We start from the raw sequence: 13,420 nt of genomic DNA on the forward strand, positions 1-13,420 counted from the left end.
ACGCATGTAAGTCCTGGGGCTCGAAAAAGGGGCGGGGGGGGGGGGGGGGGGCCGGGGCGAGGCCGGAACTTCCGGGTACAGCGGCCCATTTGCCGCTGTACCCGGGATCGCAGGCCGTCTGTCCGCCAGCGTGCGCAACCTACACCTGCCCGGAGGCAGGCGCAACTTATAAAATAAAGGTTGGGGGGGTTTAGGTAGGGCTGGGAGGCGAGTTAGGTAGGGGAAGGGAGGAGAAGGTGGGGGGGTGGGGGTGGAAGGAAAGTTCCCTCCGAGGCCTGTCCGTTCCCTCCAAGGCCGCTCCGAAATCGGTCTTGGAGGGAACGGGGAAAGCCAGCAGGGCTCCCCAAGGGCTCGGCGTGCGCAAGGTGCACTATTGTGCACCCACTTGCGCATGCCAACCTCGGATTCTATAACATGCGCGCGGCTGTGCACCCATGTTATAAAATCGGGCTTACATTTGTGTGCGCCGGGTTCCGCACACAAATGTACGCCCGCTCGTAGGTATTAAAATCCGGCCCTTTATGTAATAAATAATGTGCATATAAAACCATTCTGAAAGGAGCACAGGAGAAAAGCCAGGGAAGGATTAAAACAAGGGTTTGGGAAGGGAAATGGAAACCCAAACCCAGGGAGGAGCATCATGCTGTCAAACAGAGTTGTCAGTCAGATGGTCCCAACAAGTCCCTGTGGTGGTCTGGGAAGCCGGTGGGCTAGAAAGCCACATCACCTGCAAAACAGATGGCATACATCTCCAATCAAGGGGTTTTTATAAACATCCTCGGCAAGGCAGGTCAAGACATAATTTCAGCAGACTGCAGACTGAAGGATTGTGGCTGTTTTGCTATCTGGGTTGAAGGTAGTTTGTGATTAAAACTATTTCGTGGCACGTCTGAAAGCTGTCTGGCAGCACATGTTTGTTTGTGCTCTGCATGTTTTGTTTTGGATTTTTTTTTTTATACTTCTCAGAGTAGTTAGTTTCTGGATCATCAGGAAGGACCCCTACACAATTAGACATCTTAAAGATATGTATGCATGTTTGATTAGAAAGCTGCTGATATGTAGAGCATATCACGGCACGGAATAGTTCAACAGCAGTGGTGGTGGTGGAAAGCAAAAGCTATGACAGAATGGGAAGGGAATTGGAAAGAATAAGGAGAAATTGGGTAAAAGAACTGGAGACTCGAGTGTTGGTTTATACATGGAAACATATATGCTCAGCCATCAAGAATGGTTGAGGACCCAAGAGGGAACTGATTTAAGAACCAATATTCTCCGCATGATCAAAATGAGAGATACCCCCAAGCACAGTGGGAGGGGACAAGGAAGGGCGATGACCAGAGTTAGAGCGGGTCAAACTAGCATGGCTCATAGCTGGGAGACATCTTTAGCTAGTGCAGTATAGGCAGGGCTAACACATTTCTTAAGTATATGGAGTGTGCAGGCTTCTGGTATTCTGAGATTGTACGTGGAACCCTTTTTTCTCAGCAGGAGCTCAGTGGCACGTATGAAGCTTAATTCTTCTACTCTTACAGCTTTGGACACCATGTGAAGATTCTTCTAAATGTGTTTTCATGACTTATCCAATGAACACAGTTAAAGGAGGTGAAAACTTCTCAGTGAGAACAAAAAAGTGCTAAGGCTGCAGATTTTTTTTCCCCCCTGCAATTTCTCTGCCTAAACTTTCAGTTTCTCGTTCTTAATTCCTGGAAGCATTTTATCAATGACCCACTTAGCTTGCTTTGTTTTTCATGAGAGTCTGTCATTAATTTTCCTACTTTTTGCTATTTTGCAAAAAGGTTTGCATATTTGGATGGTTTGCCTAAAAAAACAAGGCATCAAATCTTATGGCTCGGGCCCTCACAGGCAGTTGACAAGTGACGATGTCCCATTAAAATTATTGGCAAAATGAAACTGGCGCTTTGGCCTGGTGCATCCTTGTGTAGGACCCCACGGATGAATGCTAAAATCTTTTGCATCGTGTTCTACCGTGTGGCTTTGTTTGCTGCAGCAGTCAATAGTCCTGCAAAAGCAGAATCCGATTTCTGGGCAAGATCGTCCGGTTTGCCAAATTCCACAACCTAAAGCAAGGAAGAAAGCACACTTAGCAGCTAGAACAAATTAACAAAACACCTAGAACCACGATAATCTTCCTTCAGGGAGCCTAAAAAAAAACAAAAACACAACCAGAGATGTCGGTACCTTCCCATTCTCCATGACCAAAATGCGGTCACATTCCAGAACGGTGTTTATTCGATGAGCGATGGTTAAAACTGTGCAATCTTTGAAGGCTTCTCTGATTGTGCACTGGATCAATGCATCCGTTTCAGAATCGATTGAGGCGGTGGCTTCATCCAGAAGTATGATCTGTTAGGATGAAAAACTATATTTTGAAATGTATGCATTGCACTGGTAGATGGTATTGGTTCCCACTGTGATGTGTGCAAAGCTACTGAAAGAAAAATAAAAGAAATATTTATAATCTATAGAACAAAATCTGCATATAAAATGTTGGTAGTCTGGATGCAGCCGTGATGAAAAAGCACAGTTACTACTTTAATTCAGCCATGCTCAAACACATCATCTGCCTCGCCCCCTCATCCTCGTCAGTTGAGTTTTCAGGATATTTCTAATGAATATGAATGAGAGAGAGATTTTCGTGCACTGCTTCCACATTATGTAAATATATATCAAGCATATTCCCTAGGGATATCCTGAAAACCCAACTGGCTTGGGGGCAGGGATCAGAGAGGTCTGGCTTCAAGACCACTGCTTTAATTCATTCCACTTTTAATTTTCCACTGAGAAGAAGGGCATCGGGATAACCCGCCAAAAATTATATTTACAATAAAATAGTTAAGATGTCGATTGTGAAACGTAAAATATATACAGTATACGTGCTGGCATATAGAAAGGCATGCTGAAAAGCATTTCACTTTGGAAGGGGACACAGTCTATCTTAAGCCTGCTTGCAAAGTGATAATTGCCAGAATTCTAAATAATCATCTTCTAAACCTCACTAGTATACATGTTAAGGGTACCCCAGAAATAGTGTGTGATAGTACTGTGTGTGACTTTGTGCATGTGTACATGAAATGTAGAACTAGAAAGCCTGATGGGAGAAGCAAGGGGAAGAGGCATCGGAAGCTGGCCGAAAAAAAAAAAGTGTCCTGAAGGCAGAAAGTTGATTGCAGTTATTACCACTTGTAGCCGATTAATGATAAGTCTGCATGGCTGAGTTTTCTTAAAGAGAGTTTCATGTCATTATGGAAAAGAAAGCTGCATCATGGAAACTGAAACAGATAGACAGACAAAAAATTCAGTAAGTCAGACAAGACCTCAGACTGGCACGTGCATGCTTCAGACAGAGGAACTTCTATGGTGCCTATCTTCTCGTGTAGTGAAAGGTGAATTTTAAAAGCCTGGCGTGCCTCATCGATTAGGGGATATGTGAATATGTCAGGTCGGCGCACGTCAAGCAGATTTTAAAAGCCACCAAGATAGGCGCGTATCTCCCGCTGCACGCGGGCGGGGCGGGGCAAGGGCGTCCCTGGGTTTCACATTGAAATTCGCGCGAAAATACTTCTGCACACAAGCGTGCGCCGGGGTCCCCCTGCCGCGTAACTTTAATTCTGCAATGGATGGCGTGCAAGTCATGAAACAAAAAAAAAACCTAAATGGATCAGCAGGGTCTTAAGGGTCGGGGCCAACAGGGAAGAAGGGAGGCTGTTAAACCAGGGAGCTTTGAAAATCCTGTCCCTTAACTGGGCAAACTGGGAAAATGGGCATTGAAGTCAGTACGCGTGTCTAGTAAAATCCTCCCACTTACGCTGTAGAGGCAGCATTTGTGTACGTAGGCGTGCGCCTACTTAAAACTGAGCACACTTGGGTGTGGTCAGCCTATTTTATAACACGCACGCATGTGCACGTGTGTTATAAAATAGGCAGCAAATGTGTGCACATGTGCACCCACGCGCCAGTTTAAAAGCTACTGTCCCTATAATTAGAGCTTTTCTAATTCTGAAATGCATTTTGGAAAATAAATATATAGGAGGACGGCATGCAATGAAGTAGCACTGACAGCACAATACAAACATGAATGGCTGAAATATGGAGTAATTTGTTTCTACAGTACACTAGTGGTAGCAAGGCACTATAAAGAAAGGGTCTGTACTAGAGAAATTAAATTGCCACGGTGGATCTGGATGCATTATGCTGTAACACTGAATGACACTGCCATTCTTTATGAACAAGTGGATTAGTTACTCAAGGACTGCCATATGTAGCCACCTGTGTACTTTCTGCTGCTAGAAGCAGTGAGGAAATAAGCAAGAAGCACTAGAAGTGGAGGTTGTATGGGTTTCAGAAATACTACAAATCAAAACTCATTGAAATACATTATGTTATTATTGAGGGATCAAGCATCCCCTGGTGGGCTGGTCGCACTGATCACGTGGTTATCTCAGCTCCTGCTGTGGGATTGCCTCGGTACAAGGTCTTATGTGGGGCCACGACATCCGTAGTGCCCCAAGGGAGGTGTTGACGGGGCTGCGACGGATCGCAACCCGACGCGGCCCAAAGAAAGGCCTTCAGGCTCTGCCAAAGGAAGTGTCTGGCGGTTGTAGGGCTGCTTCCTCTCACTTACCCCTCTGGCCGTAAATGAGCGGCACGAGCACAGCCAAAGTCCAGAAGAAAGGAGGACGCCTGAGAGGTGTGTGTGTGTGTGTGTGTGTGTGTGTATGAAAGAAAGCATCAGCATGTGTGTATGAGAGAGAGCCTGAATATGTGCATCAGAGTGAGCCCGTATGTGTGTATGAAAAAGAGAGAGCGAGAGCCTGAATATGTGCATGAGTGAGCGTCTGCATGTATATGAGAGAGCGTGCCTACATATCTGTATGAGAGTGCCAATAATGATCTCACTTTGAAAATATAGATGTGTGACCAAAGGCTCATATGTATCAAAGAATATGAATAACCATCATATAGCACAGGTATAAGCACACTAAAGGATTGCTTTATAACTTCAGCTTTGTGCTGGAAGTTTTAATCATCAGTCAGTCACGATTTGGACATAGGTACGCCCATACCTTTTGCTTATTTTTCAAGATTTGTTGAGCTGCAAATAAAACATCAAGACATGTTTTGACCAGTTTTGTGAAAATAAAATGAACTTTTCTGCATGCTAATTTTTGCACCGGGATAAGGAACACGTCTCAAACATAAATTTTCAAAGAAAAAAAAAATCAATGTGTGTATAATGAAATGTCCCAGATGTTACAAAATAACCTTCTTAATCAACCTGACATTGCAATGTTTTGGAAGAATCCTTCCTTCCTTCCTCAGGGGCAAATGCAAACACACTGATAAAGCCTAACCCCATTCACATTTCTCTCAAATTAAAGGAATAGCCCACACGCACTCACATCGTTTTCTTCAATTACAGTACTGCTGCCTTGAATCTCATTAATTTCTCCATGACAAACACCGGGTTATGCTTGATGTTTCATTTGCAGCCCAAAACTCTTGAAAACTGTATGGGCATACCTATGTCCAAATCATGCATGACTGGTGATTAAAACTTCCAGCACAAAGCTGAGGTTATAGTGCGCTTATAGCTGTGCTATATGAAGGTCATTCATATTCTTTGATATATATATGAACCTTTGGTCACACATCTATATTTTCAAAGTGGGATCATAATTGGTGTTTGTTTGTGTTATTCTTGTACTTTGGATTTTCATAGTATTGAGTATTGTATGAGAGCACCTGCATGTGTCCGTGAGACAGTGAGCGCCTGCATGTGTGTAAGAGAGGGAGAATCTGTATACGTGTGTGAGAGCCTGCATGTTCATGAAAAATGGAGTACCTATGTGTGTGAAGGAGAGAGAGAGAGAATTAAGATTGTGTGGCCTTCTTCACCCAAATCCAATCTCTGGGAAATCAAAAGATGCCAGGTATTTATTTATTTAATGGTATGGAGAGCTAGAGATTTTTTAATTATTTAATTTTTTTATTAGTTTAAATGTTAGGGTGTTATTTCATGTGTCTGCTGTTTTGAAATATTTTATTGGTGTTTGGGAAATATTTATGTGACTTTTTAAACCATTAGGGGCCCAACATTGAAAGATGGCCATTTAAGTAACCTGGTCGGAGATCGAGCTGGATTACATGATATATTCAATGGCACAGCTATATCGCCGAATATATATATGCATACATATTTGTACTTTGCCAGACCAGTTATAACCGTCTAACGTGGCCAATGTTTGGGTACTTGCCAGGTATTTGTGACTTGGATTGGCCACTGTTGGGAACAGGATGCTGGGCTTGATGGACCCTTGGTCTGACCCAGTATGGCATGTTCTTACGTAGCTGTTAAATTTATGTGGCTAAGACAAAATATTGCTACTTAGTGGCATAAGTTATGTGGCTAAGTCACTCCACAAACTGCCAGCCCACAACTTATGACGCCAACCTTTTAGCCATATAAGGGACTTATGTGGCTAAGGAGCAGCCACTAAATGTAAGTGAATATTCAGCGGCCGCTACTTAACCACATCTACTTATCCGGCTAAGTAGCGCTGAACATGCTTTGAATATTGGTCCCCCTATGTTTGTCAGCTGCTTTGATATATTCATTCTTTTCATGGTTTTAATATTATGAGTGATGGCTTATATCTCGTGATTTTATTGCTTGATGTTTTGTGAGGAGTGATTATGTTTCTGTTTTTCAGTTATTGCACTGCATAATACAGTCGGGCTACCAGAGCATGTTTGTGAGTGAGAGAGAACGAGTGAACCAATGAGCATGTTTGAGCAAGAGGACTTTATGCCAGTGGGTCTGTGTGTATGTATAAAAGAAAGCGATTGAGCCAGTGAGCATGTGTGTGAGCAAGAACAAGTCGGTGAACATGTGTGTGAGCATGTATATGAGAGAGCATGAGTGAGCCAGTGAACATATGTGTGAACAAGGGTCAGTGTGGGACATAGTGAGCATGTCTGTGAGGGAGAACATGTGAGCCGGTGAGCATGTACAAGAGACAGCGACTGAGCCAGTGAGCATGTGTGTGAGCAGGAACAAGTCAGTGAACATATGTGTGAGCATGTATTTGGGAGAGCAACTGAGCCAGTGAGCATGTGTTTGAGCAGGAACGAGTCAGTGAACATGTGTGTGAACAAGATCGTAAATGTGTAATGCAGAGCATTTCTGTGAGAGAGAGCATGTGAGCTAGTGAGCATGTGTGTGTGAGAGAATATAAGGGAGTTTGAGAAAGTTGTGCATATCTCCCACCCCTTACTAATCTATAAAAATCTCAGGGTGACTGGAATCTAAAGTTCCCAGCTACAGAGAGCAGGGGATTTATTTTAGCTTTAATTTTAATTATTGGGTGGTGTTTGCGGTGTCTGCTATTTTGAAATATTGTATCTATGTTTGGGAAATTAAAAAAAACAATATTATATGTTTGTAATCACTGGATGTTCTTTTCATCAGCTGCTTTGAAATATTTATTCTTTTTATGAGTTTGATTTTACTATTTATGATTGATTGCTTTATATTTCTTGATGTTGTTCTTTGATGTTTAGTGACAAATGATTTGTTTTTCCATTCCATATAGAGTCTGGCTTCATGCAGTTTCAAGTTCAGTTTTTGTCTGCATGTTTCTAGTTATACTTTATTATCTCTTCATTTTGTATTTGGTGAGAGTCTGTCTGTGCTCTACACGTGTGACCAAGGTGAGGTATTCTGCTAAGCAGACTTGTGGGGTGGCCCCGGCTGTTTTGCATGGATGGAATGCTGTGCTACAGAGAAAGTGCACAAGGGAGTAAGATACGCCATGGGCTGATATTTTCCTGCAATCCGCCCTCTGTACCCATTCAAACCAAAAGGCGAATTTTTAAGAGCCCGGCACGCTCCGAAAATTACGAGATATGTGAATATGTTGGGCCGGCACGCACTGAGTAGATTTTAAAAGCCGCCCGGATAAACGCGTAAATGCCGCTGCGCACATAAACGAAAGGTTTCCCCAAAAGGGGTGGGGGAGGAGGCGTGGCCTGGGCAGGGCATGGGCGCTCCCAGATTTGCCTTTGAAATTAGCGCTTAAATACTTATGCGATCCGACGTGTGCACCTGGGTCCCCTGCCGCGTAACTTAATCTCTGCTATGGATGACGTGTAAATTATGAAACAAACAAAATAACAGAAGAGCGGGGTTTTAAAGGGCGGGGCTAACAGGGGGGGGGGAAGAAAGACTATTAAACTAGGGGGATCTGGAAGTCCTACTTGTTAACTGGGTGAACTGAGAATGAACTGGGAATACTGGGAATGGCTTCGCCGCGTGTCTTTGAAAATCCCCCCACTTACAGAGTAGAAGCAGCATCGCACACATTTAAAATTGGATGCACACGCGCCCAGGCTATTTTATAACATGTGCACATAGACACATGTATGCTGTGAAGTAGCCACGTCCCTGGGCGTGGGCCAGCGAACACGCGCACGTGTGCCCGTGGTGCGCCGCTTTGAAAGTTACCGTCACAGTGTTCCGAAGGAAGGGCGGCCGAGTAACACGATTTATGTGGCTACAAAGCACCTGATCGGCCAATCCAGTTATAGCTGTTTCAGGTCAGATAAAGTCCACAATGACCTGCATGTGCAGTAAAAAAAAAAAAAAAAAAATGTTTTCTAGGTTATTATGTGGCGAAGCCTATAGTAGCATAAAGAAAGCAAGGTTTTCAGAAAGTAGGAAAAAAGATGGAAATGCACCCCACACATAGGGATTTGATTTTAAAACCTACAGGAGATAACCAAGTTAAATCTACCTGCTTATCTTTGAATGGATATTTAGGAAGATTCAGGCTGGCTGTTTGTCTGCCTGGGGTTACTCGGCTAACTTGAGCTGGCTAGCACTGATTATCATGCTAAAGCCGTTAGTCTGGCACCTTATTTGCCTGGCTGAATTTGTGTGGATGGCAATTTTAAGTGCAGAAATGTAGCTGGGGGAAGGGGGCATGTTTTTTAACTGGATAGGTTTGGCAAGTTAAAATCCAGATAAACATTTTCAATGCCAACCTCACAGGTTAAGATTTACATTGCTATTTCGGGGGAAAATAAAGCATGCAAAAAAGGACTGTGTAACCCGGACCCCTGGGGCAGGGCAGATCCTTTAACTTTCACTTGGGGGGGGGGGAAGAGATGATGATGATGATGGACCCTTTCTGCACACTCTCCTGTTTACTCTCTCTCTCTCTCTTGGCCGCTTCACGGATAGCGTGGGATCTGGGTTCCAGGGCCCTTTGTCTTTTCTGCTCTCCGTCCCTGTAAACAGCACTGATAACTACCACAGTCTTTCCAGTCCCAAAATGCACTGAGAAGCTGGGTGGTTTCTTTTACTGATAGTAGATTTGATGACTGCTGGCTATTTAGAGCTTCATTTCTTTCTCAGATAAAGTTCATACATAATAATACAGTAGACAGATAAATGTGTGACCTGTAGTGCCGGCCTTCACATTCTTTTGGAAGCTCACTTCTCAACCCTTGCTATCCTTCTCAGTTCCTTCGGTTTCTCCAGTTACTCAGGTTTACTCCAATGATGTAATCTTCCCAGGCTGAAGATATTTCAGTCCTCTTTTAAATTCCCAATCTATTCTCAGCTTCTCCCCACTGCAGGTGGTCAGAATGCAGTCCCGGTTTTATCCGTTTCCTGAGTTATCGTTAAATACTTTAATTCCCCTCGTTAGTACCTGATGGGCACTTCCCTCTCGGTTCCTACTCATTTACTTCAGCAGCATTCATAGTTCTCGTTACAACTATCTCCGACTTCTTGCCCCTTTGGATCCTTTCATCTGTGCCGTACAGTTAGTAATTAGAGCTTTTCTGATTCTGAATGACATCGGGAAAGGCAGGGATCCTTGCTTCCAGCTGGATTCCTCCACTCTCCAGATTCTTTCGGTGTGAAAGACGCCACTCAACCCAAGGTTTTGTTTACTGTGTCCCGAGTACCAAGGGCCATCGGCTCCCAGTGGAACAAAAAATAGTGTATAAACCCAAAACGGGGGAAAATCAAGACAGAAACAGGATGGGATGAAAAACGTCCTTGCCTCACATAAAAGGAGATAGTCTAAAAATAGATAAGTTAAAGTTTAAACTCCTCTGCATTGGGTCACTTTCAGATCCATCCTCTAGAGCAGCGGTTCTCAACCTTTTTCCCATCATGACACACCTGACAGGCCACGCTCACATGTGTAAAACACTGCTCATTACAATTCACGACGGAAATAAAAAATAAAGGCCCAGTATTATTTTTATTGTTTAAAATGACACAAGGGAAAGATACGTATTCTGTGTGAACAGAAATTGCATAAATAGTAAACATCCCACTCCAAAACAGCACCAGCTCCCAGCACTCAAACAGTAACCACCTTATCTAAGACAAGGCCACACTGAAATATTATACCAGGCCTTAAGGCACCAATACATCTCCTATTAGGAAAACGGAGCAAGCCAGGCTACTATAGAGCCCTGCACAGAAACTACACGCCAGCAGAAAACCTCACCTAAATCACATGTGCTGTCCCTCACCTAACAAAGAATAAAGAGACCAAAACGCATAACTAGAAGCATGCAGACAAAACTGAATTGGAAACTGCAACAAGCCAGAGTTTCTGTATGCAGTGCAACAAAGGAAAAGGAGAAACATCACCAGTCCTTATAAAACAAATCAAGAAATATAAAATCAATAGCAGTAAAACCATGCTAACAAAAAGAACAAATTATTTTAAAATAGCCGATGAATGGAATATCCAAAAATTAAAAGCTCTCTTCTGTTCTTCGGGTCGACGCTGACCACACTAGCATGGTCTCTTCTTCCCGCGCACGCACCCGCTGCTCACCCCTTCCTCTTCCGGGCCGGGGGGGGGGGGGGGGGGGGTTGGGGAGAAGAGTCCATGCCGGTGCCGCTGACTCCAGCTGTTCTGCCGCATTCCGCCCGGCTGACAGCATTTTAAGCCCGGGCGGAGGAGGACCGGGGAGCAGCTGGGTCAGCGGGGGACCGGGAAGTGTGGTGACACACCTGCGTGTTCTTGGCGACGCACTGGTTGAGAATCACTGCTCTAAAGGAAAGATATGACACTACAGGTCTTCCCTGCCCCGTGATCCAGCCTTGAATACAGGGTGTCCCCAATCCATTGTGAAAAGGAGGACCAGGCTCTCACAGGGAATTCTCAAAATTTGGCTTAAAAGTGTAAATCATGCAGACTCAGGTCATGCAAGAGGCTGATCCCATAAGGGAAAATTCCTTACTCCTTTCCCATAAATAAGGAGAAAAAAGTATATATTAAAAAGTATATAATATGTATATAAAATTATATATTAAAAGTATATATATAAAAAGTATATAAAAGTATATATATTAAAAGTATATAAAAGTATATATTAAAAAAGTATATAATATGTCACTATATCCAAGTTAAATAGTTAAATTATACAGATTATATTACATAATTTTATTAATTACAATGTTAAACTATACTATTTTATTTATTATCATTATGTTAAATTGTCATCCAGTTATATTGTTCCATATGTGCCACTGTTCTATGTAAAGCCCCTTATCTCTGTTGGGCAGTTTATCGTTATATGTAAACCGGAGTGATTTGTAGTCTCTATAAGAACCTCGGTATATAAAAATTAAAAATTAAAAATAAATAAATATAGAAGGAGACAATAAGCTCCTGTCTGCAAGAAAGTCAAACTCAAAATCCAGGTGGATAGATAGTGCTTGGGGATGATAAACAGCTAGAACACACCATCTGCAACTCCCACATGGGGGAGCAAACCTCCAACCTCTACTCATTTCTGCCCAAACCTCCCCAGCTGGTTGGTACACTCTTGTCAGTTAGGGTAACCAAGGGTTCCCTACATCTGCAATTCGCTTAGTTTTAACAAGTTTTAAATAGTTCATCTTATTGGCATGAAAGGGCAAAACAAATTCCACAGAAAAATGGTGCAAGCTAAAGTTTCTGCTCAGCTTTTACCAGGAAATGCTAAACTTGGGGGATCAGGGGAAAAAGTACGAGCGCACTCCCACAACCCCCCTTCCATGTCCTGCCCGGCAGCACGAAGAGCCCTTGCAGGCCCCCTGAGGGCTGAAGGTGCCTCTCCTCCAAGAAGACGCCCTCAGGGGCCGCCAGGGTAGCAGTGACCCTACTTCCCTCCCTGCTTGCAGCACAGCCAGCTCCTGCCGGCCCCTCCCCCCCCATGAATGGCACCTTTGAACCCGCGTCTGCTGTGCCACGCTGCCAAGTTCTGAGCCAAGCAGCCCCGTCCTCACACTGCTTCACACACAGAAGAGTCCGCTTGCATGAATTTTCCTGAAAACCAAACCCTTAAGGAAAAAGGACAAACGGACTCACAGGCATTTGGCACAATTTTGCCCTGCTATCCCCCCCAAAAAACCAAAAATCTAGCCTGAGGGTCGAATCAGTTCCATTAGGGATGGGTTTTTTTTAGCTAAAGTATAGAAGCTGTGAAACTGCTGGCCACAGAGTTCCCGGCAGTTTCTGTAGGGGGAGATTGCCACAGCATTTTCGGCTTTTATGCCACCATAGGAAACATTAAGATCCGAAAAAAAGCCCCCCATAAAATCAACTCATTTTTTTCCTGTTTTCTTACTTTGCAATTCCGGAGAAGAGCTCTTGCCATGCAAAGAAGCTGCCGCTGCCCCACTGAAAAATTTTCCCCATTTTCTATGACTTCAGCTTGCAACTTCTGAGAGAGTTTTGCAATCTACGAAAGAAACAGTGAGAAAGCAGCATGAAGATTATGCAGAATGCAGCTTCAAATGCCGAATGGACACCGTTGTTTTTTTTTTGGGCTACAACATTCTATTATCTACCAAATGAGTTGGTTTTCATGGAAACCATCGTTAAGGTCCTAAAGAATACAATAAAATGGAAATGCTCCATGTAAGTGGATATTAATTGTGCTAAATGACAATGGAATTACACATTACATTCACATTAGTGTCATGCGTGATTACTGTTACTGTACTAGAAGAACTAAAGTGCTCTAATTAATATCGACTCTCCATTAATTGTAACGTACTGGCCAGAAAACAAATTACTCTTTTAGAATAGGCCCTCTATCATTTTATATTAATGCCACTAACGTGGCGCTTATATCTAAATCATGCTCAATAAACTTGCCTTCATCTAGGACCTTACTGCATGGAGTTCTTTTGGTAAATGTACACTGAAGCCACCCACCGCAATTCGTGGCTCATTGCCGTGTTTCTATTCTTCACTATAGAATGAATATCCGGTTATATTCAGCAGCTGCTAGTTAGCCAGATAAGTCACTCGTTCGGCTATCTAGTTAGCTGGGTAAGAATTGGGTGAGCAATGGGCCAATTGGGATGGCGCTACTTAGC

At 43.4% G+C, this 13,420-nt stretch overlaps 1 protein-coding gene across 3 annotated transcripts in view; it reads right to left on the bottom strand.

The window, feature by feature from the left end:
* Positions 1 to 402: 402 nt before the first annotated feature.
* The window catches only part of ABCC12 (ATP binding cassette subfamily C member 12), a 158,497-nt gene continuing 145,479 nt past the window's right edge, over positions 403 to 13,420 (bottom strand). For all 3 annotated transcript variants that reach the window (XM_029608476.1, XM_029608477.1, XM_029608475.1), the window contains 3 exons: positions 12,664 to 12,777; positions 2,200 to 2,364; positions 403 to 2,078 (listed from right to left, as the gene is read on the bottom strand). In XM_029608476.1, coding sequence (XP_029464336.1) covers positions 1,983 to 2,078; positions 2,200 to 2,364; positions 12,664 to 12,777 — 375 coding nt within the window. In that variant the 3' untranslated portion in view covers positions 403 to 1,982. The remainder of the gene's footprint in view (positions 2,079 to 2,199; positions 2,365 to 12,663; positions 12,778 to 13,420) is intronic.

The sequence above is a fragment of the Rhinatrema bivittatum genome, chromosome 7, assembly GCF_901001135.1.
Source record: "Rhinatrema bivittatum chromosome 7, aRhiBiv1.1, whole genome shotgun sequence".
NCBI lineage: Eukaryota > Metazoa > Chordata > Amphibia > Gymnophiona > Rhinatrematidae > Rhinatrema > Rhinatrema bivittatum.